This window comes from Hirundo rustica, chromosome 7, assembly GCF_015227805.2.
Source record: "Hirundo rustica isolate bHirRus1 chromosome 7, bHirRus1.pri.v3, whole genome shotgun sequence".
Lineage (NCBI taxonomy): Eukaryota > Metazoa > Chordata > Aves > Passeriformes > Hirundinidae > Hirundo > Hirundo rustica.
The window spans coordinates 38073998-38091800 of NC_053456.1; the positions used below are offsets into that span (position 1 = coordinate 38073998).

A 17803-nucleotide genomic window follows, 5' to 3' on the forward strand; every position below is an offset into this window, starting at 1 on the left:
TCCAGGAATACAGAATGCAGACTAATAAGTTTTCATTCTCAGCCTGTTTGGTGTCGGACTTTGTCACAAATTCTGTCGATGGCTCTCAGCCTAGGGAAGGGTAGAGAGCAGAAAGGCTGTTCGGTCCTGGTCAGGACTGGGGCATCCACAGAGCTGACCCAGAGCTGCCTCTCACTGTGTGTGCTTCAAGCTGGCTTTGCCAGGACCTCATTTTATATCTTGTTTGCGTTGTAGAACATTTGAGTCAGTGTTGTTGTTTAAATTAGCGCGGTCTCATCCTTGCTGTGCTTGTGGAGTTTCCTCTGGGCTGGGATCTGTCTCTGTCCTTGGTCTAGTATGAGGTTTTCCACCCAACCCCATCCCCTGGTTTGAAGTGATAGCCCTGCACCAGCCCTTGACATCCTGAAACCTCTCTTCCTGATGGAAAGTAGCTATTTCCAAACATTGCTGAGAACGCTGCTTTTTATTTGTAACAGTACAAAACTGCAGTGATGAAAGCGTCACGGTGCTTTTAACCTTCTTCAGGTGAAATTAGAAATTCATATTTATTCCTGGCTACTGAATCAAGTATCTCTTCCCTGATTTCTTCTAGAGGGGTTACGAAACACTGAAGAATTCTTTTCATTAAGTGCACCCACAAGGTGTATCTGAAGAACCGAAGTAGATCTTCACCTTTGGCTAACCTCAGCTTTCCAAGCTTTTACCACACTGGAAAAGAATGTAGCCCCAAAAGGCTTTCAAGCTTGATGTGGTTTTTTTTGGAAGCCATTTAATTTTTGTTGTGGGGTTTTTATTACTCTCTGATTACAGCTTAATGGCTTATTAAGAACAACAGTTCCATCCCAGTCCAAAAACATCTTTTCATAACAATTCTCTCTGTGAGTCATTGCATTTATTTATCTCCGTATTTATTGCAGTAAATCCTTCACTTCCTCTGCTCCCCCAAGCACCCTGTTTGGTGTTTGTTGTTCCCCCTGAAACCGTGGCAGCCACAGTAGAATACCTCTTTGTTTTTCTGCAGCATTTCTGCATTTACAGATCTGCACTGGGATTTTTCTTGGATTGCCTTCCCGTTTTATGTTGTGTCCTCGTTACAGCCTTTGAAAGCTTTTCCCAGCGTGTACAAAGTGCATTAAATGGCATGTGCAAATGAGCAACAGCACAGCTGCTAATTGTGCTAACAGATGTAAATAGGAAAAACATGACTTTCCTAATGCTGCAAGTATTTATAGAAACCATTTCCCATCTTCCATAACGCTTTGATTATGGATGGAGCCTCTCTCAGGTTCAGCAAAGTCGATGAAGCTTTTGCAGATGGTTTGATTTGCTGAGGTCATGTGGAAGAAATGCAGATGTTTTAAAGCTTTTGTTTTAGATGCTTTAGGCAACCGAGCGGCTTAAAAGGAAAGCTTTTGCTTTGCACCCTCTAGAAACATCCATGGCTTTTGAAAAGGAACATATGGCAGGGGTGTGGAGTGCCAGCAGGGACTCTGAGCTCTTGGAGCTGCGTTCCCCACATGCCTCACCTGCCTGCTCAGGTGAGCTTGAGCATCAGTTGTCTTGAGTAGGGCATGACTTGCAAAACCTTCTGGCCACACCCAGGCAGCTCCCATTTCCTCTGTGCTTGGGATTTATCCTTCAACATCCCAGATCCCAAGGACGTCGCCTCTTGGGAATGAGTGGCATCCTCATGGGTGGAAGTGTGCCTGCTGCTCACAGGAGGTCAGCCTCAGAGGAGTTTTCCTGGAGGGCTTTTGTGTAACCTCTTCCCACAGTTGGCAAGGAGATCCCTGCCTGGGGCAGCCTTGGAGGAGCAGAGGAGGCTCCTGACCTCAGGCACTGAGGGACCTAGCAGTCTCTGCTCCCTGGGCTAACTCCCAGGAAGTTTTCTGTGTTTTCAGCAGCCCGGGCAAAATCTTAAAAGGCAATGAGAGATGTGTGGCAGTCCAGGCAAATCCCAAATCCTTTGGCACCAGGGGACTCTCCAGGCCTCCGTCTCCATCCAGCCCCATGGTGGATTTGGTCTCACATTGCATTTCATCCGGGGCACGGTTTTCTTTGGGGAGCTGCTTTGCTCGCTTCATCTGGCTCAATTCTCTTGCCTTGGCACAAACAGGATTTAGGGGTGTATATCTAATCCATAGGTTGTTCCTCTTCTAGGAACTTCAGAGAGTCCTTCTCTCCCTTCATCTTTCTGCAGTGGCAGACAGCAGAAAATCTGTGGAAGCACGAGGGAAATGGTTCCTGCTTAAGATGTGAAGTCTCAAACAAATGTGCCAATGTATTCAGTGTGTTAATGAATTGCTGTGTCTCTGCAAGGTATCTTCAGCTTCTCTCTGTCCTGCCAGGCAGGTCAGTGCTTCCCACACCAATTCTGTAACCAAACTCTGTGTGCAGATATTTAAAAAAACAAGTCCAAACCTTAGTGTTTCTCTTCCTCACAATGCTGCTCTTTTCCAAATAGCTGCAGTGGTGTGTTCTGGCTTTGGTAATTTTTTTTTTCCTGCAGTAAAAAATTCACCTTTTTAGCTCCCTTAGGACTTGGCTACTAAGAATTCTTCTAAAGCATTTCCTCATCATTTTGCAAAATCATAATTGCTTGGTGTGTCTAGGAGAATTGTAAGCTCTGAGGTTGGGATCACAGGCCATGAAAATTGATGTGGCTTTGACTGCACCTGCTAAGCAGAGAGCTCGTGGGAGATACCTTTGTATAGGGTTTTACCCCCCACTCTTACCTTTCTTCGGAGAACTAAAATTTAATTACAGAGCTTGGAAAACTCTTCACGTCATGTAGAGACTGAGCTAAATAAAACAATGAGAGGGAAAGGAGAGCAAGGCAGGAACATGAATTGTAAAAAAAACCCCTCATAATTGAGATTTCTGTACTACTCAAAGGTTTCATTCAGCTCCTTTTTAAATGGGAGGGGATGTGTGGGGGTTGGTGGGTGGGAATACTTATTATTTTCTGCAAGGGGGAAAAGAAAGAAAGAAAAGGTGGCTTTCAGTATAATTCATAGGGCTAGTGGATAGATCTATCTGGTTATTATATCCTAAAGCCTTGGCTGAGCTGAGTAATGAATGCCATTTTGCTGGTGCTCAGAAGTCCCCTTTCCTAATCACTTTAGAACCACAAGTCAGGTCCTAGCAGAAGTTGTTTGGAATTTAACCTTGGTAAGGAATGTTGGGTTCAGATAGTGTTCTGTTAAAACAGAGCAGCTTTAAAAAATTAATTATTACTGTTCTGATTACTAGCACAGAAGAGGGAAGGGCAGGAGCGGTTGATCAGTGATCTCTTTCTCTCTCCATTTGAATTTTACAGGATTGTGGATGTAAAGAATATGAAGGTGGATCAGAAAGTTCTTCCCAATGGTTGTAGTCACAGTGAAGGGACAGATGTGTTTAAACTGCACATTTTCCTACAGGGACTGGCCAGGCAGTGCAGGGTGTGAAATACCAGGAGTGGGTATGTTAAGGATAATAAATTAGCTAAATCTGATTTTTTTTTTAATACATATTTGTTAGATTTTTTTTTTGGGTAATTCTTACACATTATTTGTTTTAAAGAAATAAAACAGATTCCCGAGGGAGAGTTTCCATCAGAACTTTTCCAGACTTCTCTGGTAGCTGTCAGCAAAGTACTGTGTTTGCTTTAGATAATTGAGCAGATCTTCTTTGGGTTACAAATTAAAAGCTTAATAAAAGACAAGCAGTTAATAAGCATAACTTGGTGCAGTATAAACAGTTGTAAAAATAAAGCGTCTTCTCCCAGAGCTGCCAAATCAGGTCAAAAGTCACTTCTTGAAACAGTGCCTAGTTCTTGAGTGGGTGTTTCTGCATGCTTTTAGCAAGGGTAGAATGGAATTCTCTTCTGGGGTTGAGGCTCTATAGATCCTCTCCCAAGTGCTCTTAAATCTAATCACAGAACCCCAGAATGGTTTGGGTTGGAAGGGACCCCAAAGCTCATCCCACTTCACCCCCTGCCATAGGCAGGGACACCTTCGAGTGTCCCAGGCTGCTCCAAGCCCCAGTGTCCAACCTGGCCTTGGGCACTGCCAGGGATCCAGGGGCAGCCACAGCTTCTCTGGGCACCCTGTGCCAGGGCTTCACCTCCCTCTCAGGGAATAATCCCTTCCTCGTACCTCACCTAAACCACCTCTCTATCCATTTCAAATCATTGCCCCTGTCCTGTTTATTTTATATATGTTTATTCTTGTAAAGGTTATTTATCAAACCTCTTTGCACAAACGAAACACCTGTGGGCTATGTTATGTCCTTGAAGGGATTTATGAATCCTTTCCTTTCTCATTTCTAGCAGGATTTTGCCCATGCCTCTTTATAATGCATGCTGTGTCCTGCTCTGCTGAATGTTTTTTGCTTCTGATTATTCAGTGTTGCACATAAGCAGCTGTGCCCAGAGAGAAGTGTCCCCTGTTAATCAGGAAGTGCTGAGCCATATGGCAGGTGAGGATGGAACGTTGCAGCTCTGGGTGAGCCCCTCCTCTTCACAGCCAGTTTCGCATGCGTTCGCACCCCGTGAGTGCATCCCTGCCAACACCATCCGGTCCTTCAGCCCGGGCTGCTGAGTGACAGCGTGGCTTTCTGCAGCCTTCTTCCTTCCTCACTGAGGTCTTGCCTCTCTCCAGTCACTGCTGAGAGCCCATTTTCCTATGTAGTAACTCATAAAGGGACAGAGGGAAAAGCTGAGGGTGCTCTGAGCTGTCTGCACCGCCCTGCTCTCGGATTTTGTACACATAGGGAAGGTGCAGGTGTCTGTCCGGTGCTTCCTCAGCCTTGTGCTCACTTCCAGAAGTGATCCATCTCTTGGAGAAACACAGGAAGGGGGAGCAACATGCAAGAAGTCCTCAGTGACTTCAGTTTCCACCACAGCATCCATGGATTGAAATTTCCTGGGTTTGGAAATTTCATTTCAGCTGAAGATGGCTTTAGCTTTGCAGTGTTGGTTTTTTAACACAGCGTACAGTTGGATGAGTGTGGAAATGGGTGTGCTTGCAGCAGTGAGAAAGTCACTGCACACACTGTTGCCTTTAGTAGGTGCCATATTGGACCAAAACAGCTGCTCTTTCACCCCAGAAGAGGAGGAAGCCTGTTCCTAAGGAGGAGGGACATTTCTGCAGCCATATTTGTGAGGGTATTTCTGGCCTCACACTGTGTTTTAAACTTGGTTGAGATTCTGAGCACTTTGCACGTAGTTGGGGACATTTGTGGTGCGCTTGATCAGCTGAAAAGTGAAACCACAGCGTTTCTGGTGGACCACAGGTTTTCTTTGATCCTTTTGGATTTTAAGCGTGGGGTAACCTTCATCCTTTATCCTTTCACTGGTAGAAAAACTCAGTGGCAGAAAAGCCAGCCATCGTAAGGGGAGCTGATCTGAAGTGTTTGAAGCGCGGTGTTGAAGCCAGGGAAATATTGATGTGTTCTAAGCTTGACTGAGGCAGAAAGGTGACGTTAGTGCTACTTCTGTTGTGATGTCCAGCTCTGGGCAGTTCGGCTGCATTTGGATGGCATCATTTTATGGACTGGCAAACCTGGAGCTGACATTGAAGCAGGACCCTGCCTTGTTGTGATCCCACAGGATCATGGCAGTGGGATTTTGTGCCCTTTCTAGTAAAAGCAGAGCCTTGGCAGAGGATTTCAGTGCTTCCTTGGCCTCTGCTTTCCAGGCAGCTCCAGCGTACCAGGATAGCGTGCAAAGCCTCCTCATCTGCTGCGTGCATTGTCTCTTCAGTTGTTCTCTTTTTTACCAGATGTGAGTACATAAATTTCCCAGCTTTCCCGCTTTCTATTCAAAAAGGGGAGCTGGAAATGCAGCCGCACACGCTCTGGAGCACCGGCCCCTCGGTGTGTTCGGGTGGAACGCGTTTCATAGCGAGCTCTAGGGTTCAGGCTCAGAACAGCGTGCCGGGAATGCGGTGTCTGCCTGGCGCCCGGCTGGCACGGGGAGCACACGGTGCCAGAGTTTCCCTGGCTCAGCATCTGTGTGCTTTACAAGCACAAACTACCGCAGCTGTGTGGTTTTCCCTGGACACAGAGGTGACGGCACAGCAGGCACTTGGTGCGTACCTAAGCTGGGAGCTGGCGAGGGCAGGCTCTTTCCCCGCTCCGTTCCCCGGTGGAGATCCCTGTGGAGCGCTGTGAGGATTCAGGGCTCGCGGGGAGAGCCGCGGGCCTGCCAGTGCAGCAGGGGCAGCGGCAGCACGTTCCCCCCCAGCAGCGAGTCCATCCCTGCCGTGCCCGGGGTAACCGTGCCTGTGCTTCCCTCCAGGAGGACTTTCGGATTAAAGTTGAAGATTACATTAAGCGCTACGCGAGATGATGAAGGGGGACGGACGGCGGCACCGTGGCTCCGATCCAGAGTTGTCCTCAACTTCAACAGCAGCCAAACCAGCCCGGATTGTACCAGTCCCGTGTCCATGTTGTACCGAAGAAGAAAACTAACTTCATAACCTGTCCGTGTTCAAAGGAGAGCTCAGCATAAATACAGCAAGAAATTGTGTCTGTTGGTTGAAAGTTGTCTGCTTCCTTTTACAAATGTTTACTCTTCTGAACTGTACTGTATATCCTGTTGATAACGCTTGAGAAGTTAAATCACTATTGAAATTGTAATTACACTTTTTTTTTTTTTTTTTTTTTTTAAACTCTTGCCCAATGTGGAGGGGGGAAGGAAAAAAAAAAACCAACCCGAACAACCCAAGCAGAAAAGGTGGTGTGTTTTTGGAACGCTGAGTTGGCAATAAATGGTCTCCTGTGAACCAAATCACAAAACTGTTGCCTTTGATGAGCAGAAACAATATGAGCTTTTTCGAAGAGTCACTCAGCTGAGGCTTAGAGCTTGCCAGAGTGGAAGTGCAAAATGAGATTCTAATTCTGGTATTGAAATTACCAATGCTATTTAATGTAAGTGTTTTTGTCACAGTTTGGAATTTTTACATTGTTAATTTTGGGTCCTGTTTGGGCTACAGCATTTTTTGTTTGGTTCTATTCATTGTGTGAAGTAGTTAAAAGAAATACAGGCTAATACCTAACTTAAGTACATGTTTAGTATTAGTAAAATTATATATATATATATAAAATATATATTATATATTTCTGTGAAAAAATTAATGAAAGGGAGATTTTTTTTTTTAAGAAATCTGCCTTTGGCTTTCCAGTCTGGCTGTGGTGAGGGAGCATCAGATGCTGTTTGATCTGATGAAGGTAAATGTAGGCACCTGGAGAGCACCTGATTGTGTTCTCCAGATTCCTGTGCTGAAAGGGAATGAGGCAGCTGGAACCACACCACGTTTCCCCCCCATGGGTGCACACTTGGCTTTCCTGCTTTGGACGGGCGTGATGCTGCAGTTGCCTTTCCTGTGAGGAGCTGGATGGCTCTGAGAGCCTGCAGAGGAGAGCAGCACGTACCTCAGGAGCAGCTTCAGTCCTGTGCCGGAGCTCCCTGGGCATCCTCCAGCACTGGGATCACGCAGGGGAGCTGATGGAGCCCAGCTGAGCTTTTATAAACCAGAGAAATAAGTGTTTGTGTGGTTTCATGCAGAGCAGCTGTGTGTGTGACGTCTGGGCATTGACTGTTGGGGGTTTGGTTTATCCCCCCTTCCCTCTTTCCTGCTGTTCCTCTGCTGCAGATGCTGGAGGGAATGAGAACAATCTCCATCGCGGGCACGGCAGAGCTGGGGCGCAGACTGGGAGCGTGAAACTCATGTGCTGAGTTTTCCCTGTGCCTTATCCTCTACAGCTTCACCAGCTCCTGTAGCTGTTGCTGGAGGCCTGGGAAAGCAGGGAGGTGAAAGGCAGGGATTGGCATGCAGGAGGAGAGCTTCGCCTGCAGACGGTATGAGGAAACACAGATCAGCCCAGTATTTTAAGCAGGCAACTGCACTGAGAGATCTTTGCTGCCAAAAGAGAGAGGTCAGCAAAGGTAAGGAGTAAAACACTCACAGAAAGAGCAAGGCTGGGAATTACGTGCAGGTTTTGCTTACAGCATTTGGAAGGTTGCTGTAATAAAATAGTTCTTGCTGTGGAGGCACCCTGGTACTGTTCTGTCCCTCAGGAGGAGGGGTCACAGTCCCCATTTCTTGGACTGTCACCATGGATGGCTCCCCACTGGTGCCAGGGAGCTGCTGCTGCTGTGCCCGGGGCAGAGCACAGCCAGGGTGCTGCTCAGGGGAGCCAGGGAAAGCTGTGTCCATCAAAGCCATCCCTGCTTCCCAGAACTATCCTGTTTAACCCCTTCCCTGTATTGTTGCTTGCCTGGAGGAGATGAGCAGAATTAATAAAGTTTGGATACTGTTAAATACTGTACAAGGAGGTCTGACCATTGGTTTGTGCTCATCCAGGACATGGGGAGAGGGGCGGGGATCCTAGATCTCATCACCTCCCAGCCCAGGAAAATAAACTGATTTACTCCTGAACAGGAGGAGAATTTTTATGTATATTTGTATAGATGCAACTAACCCATGCTTCTGCCGGAATCATAGACTGATTTGGGCTAGGGGGGGTCTTAGCTGGGTGTCCCACTAGGATTTGGGGTTGTTTTTGGGGGGGAAAATATGAGAGTCAGGAGTGAACAGCAGCTGGGTGTCCCCAGGGAAGTCCTTCCTAAGCCTGCAAAGCACCGAAGGGCTCTTGAGTGCACCAGGGTAGGGCTGGGTGTCCCCCTCCCATCCCAGGTGCTGCCCAGTGTCCCTGCACCAGAGCTGCCCACCCACACCCAGAGAGCTCCCCAGGGACCCCACAGCACTGGGGGGGCTCTGGCATCACAGAATGAGGGTGCTGAAGGGGGGCCTGACCTCAGCCTTCACAGAGACAGGCACCCGCTTTATTCATGTGTGTATTTATTTATTTAGGTAGGAGAAGCACCTTACTCCCGTTCCTTGCTAGCCCCGGGGCAGCACGGCAGGCTTGCCCGCGTTGTTCCCCACGTCCCCGGCACAACCCAGCGAGAAGGTGCCTTTCCACGGGTGGGGGAAACCCAAACAGCACAGAGAGAGGAAGATGTTCAGGCGCTCCCAGACCCGCCGGTCTCGCGTGTGTCGATGCCGGGCCGGCCCCGCGGGGCTGGCAGGATTCCAGCTGCCCGCATCCCCCTCGGGTCTGGATTTTCCCTTTGAGTTTTTCCCGTTTGGCACCGGGAGCGGCAGGGAGAGGCGGAGTCCCCGCTGCCCGTTCTGCCCGACACCCGTCGCTTCCATGACATCTACTGGGAACCAGCGGGCCGCAGGAGCGGCGGCGATGCTGTCCGTGCTCCGGGGCTCCTTCCCTCGGCGATCCTCCTCCCGAACGCCGGCCACCTTCCCGGGGAGCCCCGCCCGGCGCCGCCGTGCCTACACGATGCCCTCGCTGCGTTTGCTCCTCCACACCACGAGCGCCGTCATCAGCAGCGTGACGAGCACGGGCAGCACGATGAAGGGGCACAGCACGCCGTTCGGGGGGTCGTGCAGGGCCCGGCCCGACGGGGAGCAGTTCCTGAAGTATTGCTTGTGCACGGCCACGAAGAACTCGTCCACCAGCCGGTTGGGCCAGTAGCAGTCGAGCCTCTCTGCGATCAGCGCCGTGCAGTTGGTCAGCTCCCCGTAGGTGCTGCAAAACACGGGGACACCGGCTGGTTTGTACACGCAGATACGCATTATCTATGCTGTATGTAAAATACGAGATACGTGCTACATCATCTACGGTATATACACCAAGGCAATATGATATATCCCTCCCTGTATCGTATTCTGTTACAGAGGTGCGCACTCGAGATTGTACTACAGCTGTTATTTTTGAGCTCTTAAAGTTTCTGGCTATTTTTTGAGTTTACAGCTAGATGTACCCAGCCCTGTAAAAATATAACATAGCGGGTTTTCGAAAACCCCATATAAAAATATATGGGGTGTGGAGTTCATAGCTGGAGAGGTAAAAAGGTAACGGGGTGTTTTAAATTCCCACCAGGTTTTGCCGCTTTGGTGGCAACTTTTGAAGTGCTTACTCACAGCCAAAAGGAGTTTTCATTTATGGAATGACCTGGTGGTGGTTTAATTTACAGAAGGAAACGAAAGCAGAAATAGTATTTACAGGAATAACAAGAAGCAAGTTTAGAGGGTTTTCGTTTGGTTAGTGTTAGTTTTTGCAGAATTTCCTGCCTGAACTGCGCTGTTAAAAATACAGGCCAGACCCACATTTTTTAAGCAGACCTTCAAGAAACCCATCCCAACCTGGCCTTTGGAGCACCATCCTCCAGCTCGTGTGAGTTCAGTCCAAAGGGGGACAGAAATAAGTACATTGACTCTACTTTAAAATCTTCTTTTATTTGCTGAAAACCGGGGAGGTTGCATCGAAACCCACAACCCATCCCACCCCTCTATGACCAGCAAGTCCACTTTTCCACTTTTTAAAAAAAATACCTGGAAAACCAGGAGCAGCCCTGAGTCAGAGACACTGTCCTTGTGCCAGGCCATCCAGCCATCCTCTGGAATGACAGGTAAACCCTCCCTGCTTTCAAACTGGCTATGAGTAAAAACACAGATACAAATACAACTTTCCCCCCCCCAGTCCCCATTAGTCATGTCTAATCCTGGAGAAGCAAGCAAAGCAAACCCCAGCTCTCCAATTAAAAACCTGCCTGCGGGAAGAAATATTTTAGAAGCAGCTTCCCAGCCACTCTCCACAAGCCCTGTGCAGCTCCTCAGCTGGGGTTTGGGGTTTTGGGGCAGGCTGTGCCCACACAGCCAGAGATTTAATTAACGGGGCCTGCAGCTGCTAAAAGCAGCTTCTGCTCAGCATCCCAATGTGCAAAATTACCATTTCCTGTTCATCAGCATCCTTAAGAGATCTCGGGAGCCACAGCATCTTCAGGAACCAGAGGCAAAGTGTTAACAGGCGAATAAAAGCTATTTTTAAAGCTGAAGGGCCATAGAGCAGCTGGCTCAGCCCTCCCCTGGCTCCAGCTGCGCTTCCACGGGGATAAATCCCCGCTCCCATCGCTCTGTGTGAAGACAGGCGAGGAACCGGAGCGCAGAGGTGCCAGCAAGTGAAAGGATGGAGCGTCCCTGCCCTTCCCGGGGAGGCAGCGGCCCCGTTCCGCACTCAGCCACCTCCGCACGCGAGCACGGACCCGAGGAGAGGAGCTGGGCAGCGTGGGGGGCCGGGAGCTGGCCGTGGGGCTCTGACGGGAGGGAGGTCCCCCATGCTAATGGGGGGCGTTTAACACACCCTGAGTCTCTCGTCCCTTTTGTTTTGGCTGTTTTTGTTGAACCCCCCTGCTCCAGATGGCATCCTCAGCAGGAGCAGGGTGGCATCACGGGCACTCCCACCCTCTGCCCCACACGCCCCAGAGGCCAGTGGGGAGTGGGTGGGAGAGTCTCGGAGGGAAAAGAAACTTCTCAGGGACAAGTCCCAGTGCAGAAGTGACACCGAGGGCTGCCGAGCTCCTGGCCAAGGCGGAGCAAGGCTGGGTGCTCTTCAAGAGCAGATTTCTGCAAACCTGACCATGGCACTTCTATCAACGGCCAACTAAGAGCAAACCTGAGCTCTCAGCTATTGGCCAAGCGCTCTCATTTCTTCCACTTCACCTCACAGACCCCCAAAGAGCCCTGTGAGACTCCATCATCTCCTGCCCACCCCAAATGCACCCGGTCACAGGGCACTGGGGACCCTCTCCTGACACAATGCCAGCATCCACTGCCTGGGCAGGGATAACCAGGGTTAACCAGGCTGCTTACAGTGCCCTGTCAGACCGGATCAGGATCCCTCTGGAGAGCAGCAGCGCCGATGCCTCAGCCTGAGTGCGCTCCTCCCTGCCACTGCCGTGGTGAACGTTCATCCCCCAGCCTCTGGTTCCCTCCCTTCTCACCAGCAGGGTCACGTTGTTCCCAGCCTGGTCCCACTGGGAATCCAGCCTGGGCTGGTGGTGAAACACCTCAGGGAGGGGGGTGTTTTCCTGCTCAGCTCTGCCTGTTCTTGCAGCCCACAGCCCGGCCCCAGAAAGCCGTGTGCCCCCACAGCCAGCACACCCAGCAGCGCAGAGCTGAGCCAAACTCCAGAGGCTGCAAGGAGGATCCTCAGTCACAGAACTAAAACTCTCTGCGGAGAGGGTTGGAACTTTACCCTCTCTGTGAAAGTTCTCACGGACGGATGGAGAAGAGGGGCTCAGGATATGCCCACGTGGATAACCTCAATCTCCACTCAATAATTATTTTGCTCATTTTAACAGCTTTGCTTCAATATCGTTCCAACAAGCAGGGAAATATATACAACTACCTATGCTATGCAGTAAATAATTGGATCCAGCCACACCCAGACCCCACCCCAGGAAATTGAGGGGGTCCTTTCTGCATCTCCTGACTCCACAGGAGGGTCTCCCTCATAAACTTTGTTCCAAGCTTCCATTCCGCCTCTAGCAAACGTGGAGTGAAGCTTTTGGCTTTCAGACAAGCCCAGAGCTCATTTGCAAGCCTCCATCTCCTCCACAAAAATATGAAGCAGCTCTAGGATAGCACTGAGAAGAGGGTAGGTTTTCCCAAACAATCCCACCACTGCCAGGAGACAGACCCCTGGCCCTGAAAAGCTCAGCTGTGCTTTGGAAGATCTTTCCCTACCCAGTGTGAGCTGCAGTTAGAACTGTTTTCCCTGTCACCATGGAAATGGTTTGGGTTTAAAGGATGCTGTGCATGGGCTGCAGGCAGGATGGGGATGGGGCTGGGCCACTGTGGGAAGCAGTCAAGGAATGATTTAGGGTTTGATGGCATCTGAATGCTTATACTGCTACAAATCCTAACAAATGCCTCTGGGTTTTTTTACCACTGCAGCCAAGACTGGAAGTGGCTCTGGCATTCATTCCTTGACAGCACTTGGACGTGGATGGTGTTGCACTAGGACTGGGGTTCACAGGATTGACAGCTCTCTCTTTCACCTCGAGTATCCACCTTATTTCCCACCCTCCCTGAATTCCTTGCTTCAGAAGGGAAAAAAAAGAAAACACCGCGAGGCTGCGCTTTTGCTTTGCAAATTAAAAGAAAACATTGATTTCCTCCTCTGCAAGGCTGCAGCGTGAGCCTGGAGCCAGGCTAAAGGGGCATCCAGAGGGGACCTGGCGAGCTGAAGATAAATAAGTAGATAATGAGATAATAAGGGAATGGATCAATCTGTTTTCTGTAAATAATGGATAAATAACCTGAAGACAGAGTGTGAGTGTGCTGGCAGCTGGGCGAGCGGCTCCGACCCTGGCTGCAGCTGTCAGAGCAGCACCATCCCCCTGGTGAGCTCCTTCCCACAGGACAGGGGAGGGGAAGAGGGGCAGGCATTCCGTGGAGATTTTCAGGAACGCCCCAGGGTGGATATATTTGGGATGAAGATGCCTGGCCGGGCCGGAGTGACACCCGCAGCTGTGGCGGCGCTGGGCACCGTGAGCATCCCCCTCCTGCAAATCCATTCGCTGGCCACGGCCCTCCAGCCGAAACCGAGCTGAGGCAAAGTATCCCCAAGTGATCGGGCTCCTGCTGACGCATTCGTGGGTGAGCAGTGGCGGCCCGACCCCTCCACATCCCGAAATAGCTGCCTCGAGGGAGACCACAGCTAATCCCCCTGGCCCAGGCAGCACGCTGCCGGAGCTGGAGTCAAAATAGCCAGGCTGATCTTTGGGATAATTCATCGGGCACAGCCGAGCTCCTGGCACCACCAGCACGGAGTGGAGGAGCCCTCGGCACCAAAGATCCCGAGATGGAGCTCCGGTCTGGCTTTTGAATCCCGGGGCAGCCGAAGCGCGCAACAGCTCACGCAAGTTCCCTCAGTCCGTGAGAAAAACTCATGTATCAAAACCCACCCATTTTCCTTACATAGGCAGTGCTAAGAAAGCCAGCAGAGCTCCAGGGGGTTGGACAGACGTGCCCACATGGCCCAGCCCAAGCTCACCCAACGCTCCTGCTCCAGAGAGACCCCCTGGTTACACCAGAGCAGCGGTGCGAGAGCTCAGCTGATGCCCCTGAGAGGGAGCAGCATCTGCTGCCTGTGAACAGGACCGGTGACCAAGGATTACAGACTGCTGAGACAATTCATGAATCCAGAGGTTCCCATCGCCCATCCTCAATTGAGCAGGAAATGGTGGAGCTTAGGGGCATTTCCCTGCTAAATGCTGCATGCAGGAAATCAGAGCCCCAAACACGATGGTGCTGCCGGTGGCCCAGAGGCAAAACCTCCCAACATTTCTCCTTCTTTCAGACGTTTCACGCATCGAAATGCCCTGGTCTGGGGGAAGATCTGGAGAGAACAGGCTCTAGGCAGGGGCTTTATTTCCATTTCTTTGTCTCACACCTGGTGGAAAACAAAATCCTTCCCCTAGAGCCAGAGAGGTGACCAGCCAGGTATGCCACCCCCTGCCCACTCCTGCTGGGACACCTTCCATTTCCCCAAAAAGGGGATGGTGACTCCCACACACATCCAGGGAGCAAGGTGTTGAGCCCACCCAAACCCCATATCCTCGCAGCTGATTTCCTGCAGTAACTGAACTATTTCTACCCAATTTTTCCAGTGCCCTGAGGGCACAAGAGGATCAGAGGAATGTCATCCCTCAAATAACCCTGAGCCATGTGTTTGCACGGAGCAAATGGACTCAGGCAATCAAATTAAACCCTGGGAGCTTATCAACATTTCCTCCAAGTGCCTCAAGGGTAACGAGTTTAGCTGAAGCTGTTCAGGAGACAAACAGGACATGTGAGATAAAGAACAAGATGGTGAGGGCTGGAACAACAACAGCAGCAGCCCTGGGCATTTCTGAGCACCACACGAGGCTTCTCAAAACCAGAAACCTGCCACAGTCTTTCGGGTCTCTTCCCCTCCATTCTGCCACGGATCAAGGGGAAGGAAAACCCAATAGCACGTTTAGAATCACAGAACAGAGTCACCGAATCGTTACGGTTGGAAAAGACCTCCAAGATCTTGGAGTCCAACCTTGAACAAAAGATGGATATGAATACATGTGCAGGTTTTAATTTCACACAGAAGAAAGGGTCATGAAGCAGGAAATCACAAAAATTTCACAAAACCTTTTAATTTTTGTGCAAAACACACTAATGGCACACGGCACCATCTGCTCCCTGTTTCCAGCTGACCTCCATCCCCACTGGTGCCACATCAGCCCATTTTTGTTCCACTGCTGCATTTTCCCAGGGAAAGGCACAACATGGGAAGTCAGCTGAAGAGGGGAAGAGTGAGGTTATTCTCTCCAACCAAGAGCCAGCCACCCCTGACCAGTCTTTCAACTCCAGTCAAAACCATCTCAGCAGATTTACACCACGGTGGTACCAAAAGATTCAGACCGCTGATTATAAATAGGAAAGAGCTCATCCAGAGAAAGCACTGTTTGCAATAAAAGCAAAACCAAACCCAAAGGAAATTCCCCCCCAAGAAACCCAACCCACAGAGCAGCCTATTCCCCCTCTGTGACAGCCCCAGTGTCCCTGCTGGGGTTGCACCGAGCAGGGTTCCCTTTCCACCCTCCTTATCCCCCAGAGATGCTCCCAAGCATTCCACCAGGGAAGCAAGGCTGCATCTCCACTGCTCCCAGGTCGTAAATCACGACTGACTCCCTGACACTGATTACAAACAGGAGGCTTAGCAGGCGGCTGCCACTGCCATACCATTCCAGCCTCTCCCTCTAGTTGCCTGGAAAAATCAACACACAACTTCTGCAAGCAGAGGCTGAGCCAGCAGCTCCGCTGGGAAAGTTTGGGATTTTCTCACAGTGAGGGTTTCAGGACATCTCGGTGGCTTACGGGGTTTTCTCGCTGAGTTAAGGTGTTTCGAACTGTCTGCAGAGCCAGAGTGCTGAGAAGAAATGAAAAATCTCATGGAAAATACGTCCATCAAGCTGTGAGGCACCAGCAGCCCCCGTGATGGGGATCCCAGTCTGCCTCTCCATTAACCCACCAGTTTCCAACACACAACAGAGCCACAGTCTTCTACTGGAGCTCCACTGCTGTGGGGTGGAGCGTGGCCACCACCCTGACTTCCAAACCCTGCTTAGGCTAGGCTCCTTGAAAGCCCCTTCAATCCCAGAATGGCTGAGGCTGGAAACGACCTCTGGAGATCCACTTCACCTGGTGCAAATGCCCCTGCTCAAGCAGGGCCACCTACAGCTGGTTGCTGGTGACCATGTTCAGCAGTTTTTTTAGTATCTCCAAGGAAGGAGATTCCACATCCTCCCTGGGAGATCTGTGCCAGTGTCTGGCCTCCCTCACAGTGAAAACACATTTCCTGCTGTCCAGAGGGGATCTCCCGTGCCTCAGTTTCTGCCCGTGTTCTCCCACCAGGATATCTTCCTGGCTCATGTCCAACCTGGTGCCCACCAGAATCCCCAGGTCCCTTTCCAGTTTCTCTCCAGGCGGCCCCAGCACGTCCTGGTGCCTGGGGCTGCTCCTCCTCAGGTGCAGGACTTTGTCCTTCCCCTTGCTGAGCTTCAGGGAGGTTCCCAGCTTGCTGAGGAACTAATATGAGGATGTTAAGGGCGGTGTCGACCCCCGTGGTACAGCCCTAGGTGCTGCGGCCGGCGTTTGGCCAATGATCAACACCCCAGGCCTGGCTGTTCCGGCAGTGCCCAACCCTCCTCATCCAGCACACCCAGGAGACTGCCAAAATCCTCACCGATATCCGGGCACACAACATCCACTGCTCTCCCCTGCAAGCCCTCTGGGCTGGAGAAACCCCTTAGGGGCCCAGCAGAGGCAGAGGCAGGGCAGCATCAGCAGCACAGAGTGAAACCGGGCTGTTTCCCCCCCGAAATAAACCCCAGCGCCCTCCAGCCCAAAGGCCCAGAGGGGAGCGGGACGGGAGGGAGGAGCAGAGGGAGCTCACTTACCCCACGGTCTCGTCCCAGTCGCACCAGAGGCGCTGGCCGATGCCCTCCATGCTGAGCTGGAACTGCTTGAGGCAGTAGTGCCGGATCATCCAGCCGTAGTCGGCCTCCTGGCACGCCGTGGCCGCGATGAAGTGCTGGGCTGCAAGACAGGCCGGGGCTGTCAGGGCCCGCTGGGCTCACAGCCCCCGTCCCCCCGCGGCCCCGCCAGAGCACAGCCGACCCCAGCGCGAGCCCAGCTGCTCCCAGCCTCCTTCTCTCAGGTTTATTCCCCTCCTCGCAGCCTCCCAAGCGCCTGGCGCTGATCAGAGATCCGAGACGTGCCGGGTAACTCGGCCATCGGCGAGGATGCGGATCTATTCTCTGCTGATCGCCCGAAATGCCTTTGCACTTCAAAGGTCCAGGGTTAGGCCTTAAAAAACAAGTAAGGGTGTGGGGGAAGCTGGGGAATAAGAGAACCCTGCTGCTGAGCCCTGAAAAACGACCTGCACGGTGCCACACTTGGGAACAAATATCCACCTCTGATGGAGCACAGGGACAGACACAGGGAAATCCATCAGACCCGTCCCTGGCTGCACAGTGCTGACTGAATTCCCTCCTGGGAGCTGCTTTAAAGACAGGGAAGAATAAGGTGCTGCTTACAGCCTCAGCACAAACACTGTTATGTTGCTGGTGAGGGGGAAGGGAAAGGACACTGATGCTACAAAGTGAAGGGGAAAAAAATCCTTTGGAGGAATGATTTAGTGAGCCTGGCTATAAATAATAGCTCTCCCTTGGTCCCAAAGTGCCAGCTAGTGCCTTTGCAGCTCCTGGAGTGCATTGCAGGCAGGCACCACATACCAGATCTATTTTTTGCTATGTGTGAATAACTCTGTGCTTTATTTTTATCTGATTTTTTTTAATGCGACAGAATTGAGCTGCTTACTTAGTGGCCGAGGGACATCACCATGGGACACCATC

The 17803-nt window shown here is 51.0% G+C and overlaps 2 protein-coding genes across 3 annotated transcripts in view; one reads left to right on the top strand and one right to left on the bottom strand.

Moving 5' to 3' along the window:
- Positions 1-8319, top strand: part of UBE2F (ubiquitin conjugating enzyme E2 F (putative)) — a 54765-nt gene extending 46446 nt beyond the window's left edge. The window contains exons 10-11 of one of the 2 annotated variants that reach the window (XM_040069526.2): positions 5682-5767; positions 6284-8319. In XM_040069526.2, the coding sequence (XP_039925460.1) occupies positions 5682-5767; positions 6284-6464 (267 nt within the window). In that variant the 3' untranslated portion in view covers positions 6465-8319. The remainder of the gene's footprint in view (positions 1-5681; positions 5768-6283) is intronic. The other variant, XM_040069527.2, reaches the window with a different exon arrangement.
- A 513-nt stretch (positions 8320-8832) lies between these two features.
- LOC120755132 (RNA-binding protein 44) overlaps positions 8833-17803 on the bottom strand; it is a 29010-nt gene continuing 20039 nt past the window's right edge. Inside the window, exons 17-18 of the mRNA XM_040069751.2 lie at positions 16847-16985; positions 8833-9594 (exon numbers count right to left, since the gene is read on the bottom strand). Of these exons, the coding sequence (XP_039925685.2) occupies positions 9339-9594; positions 16847-16985 (395 nt within the window). The 3' untranslated portion in view covers positions 8833-9338. The remainder of the gene's footprint in view (positions 9595-16846; positions 16986-17803) is intronic.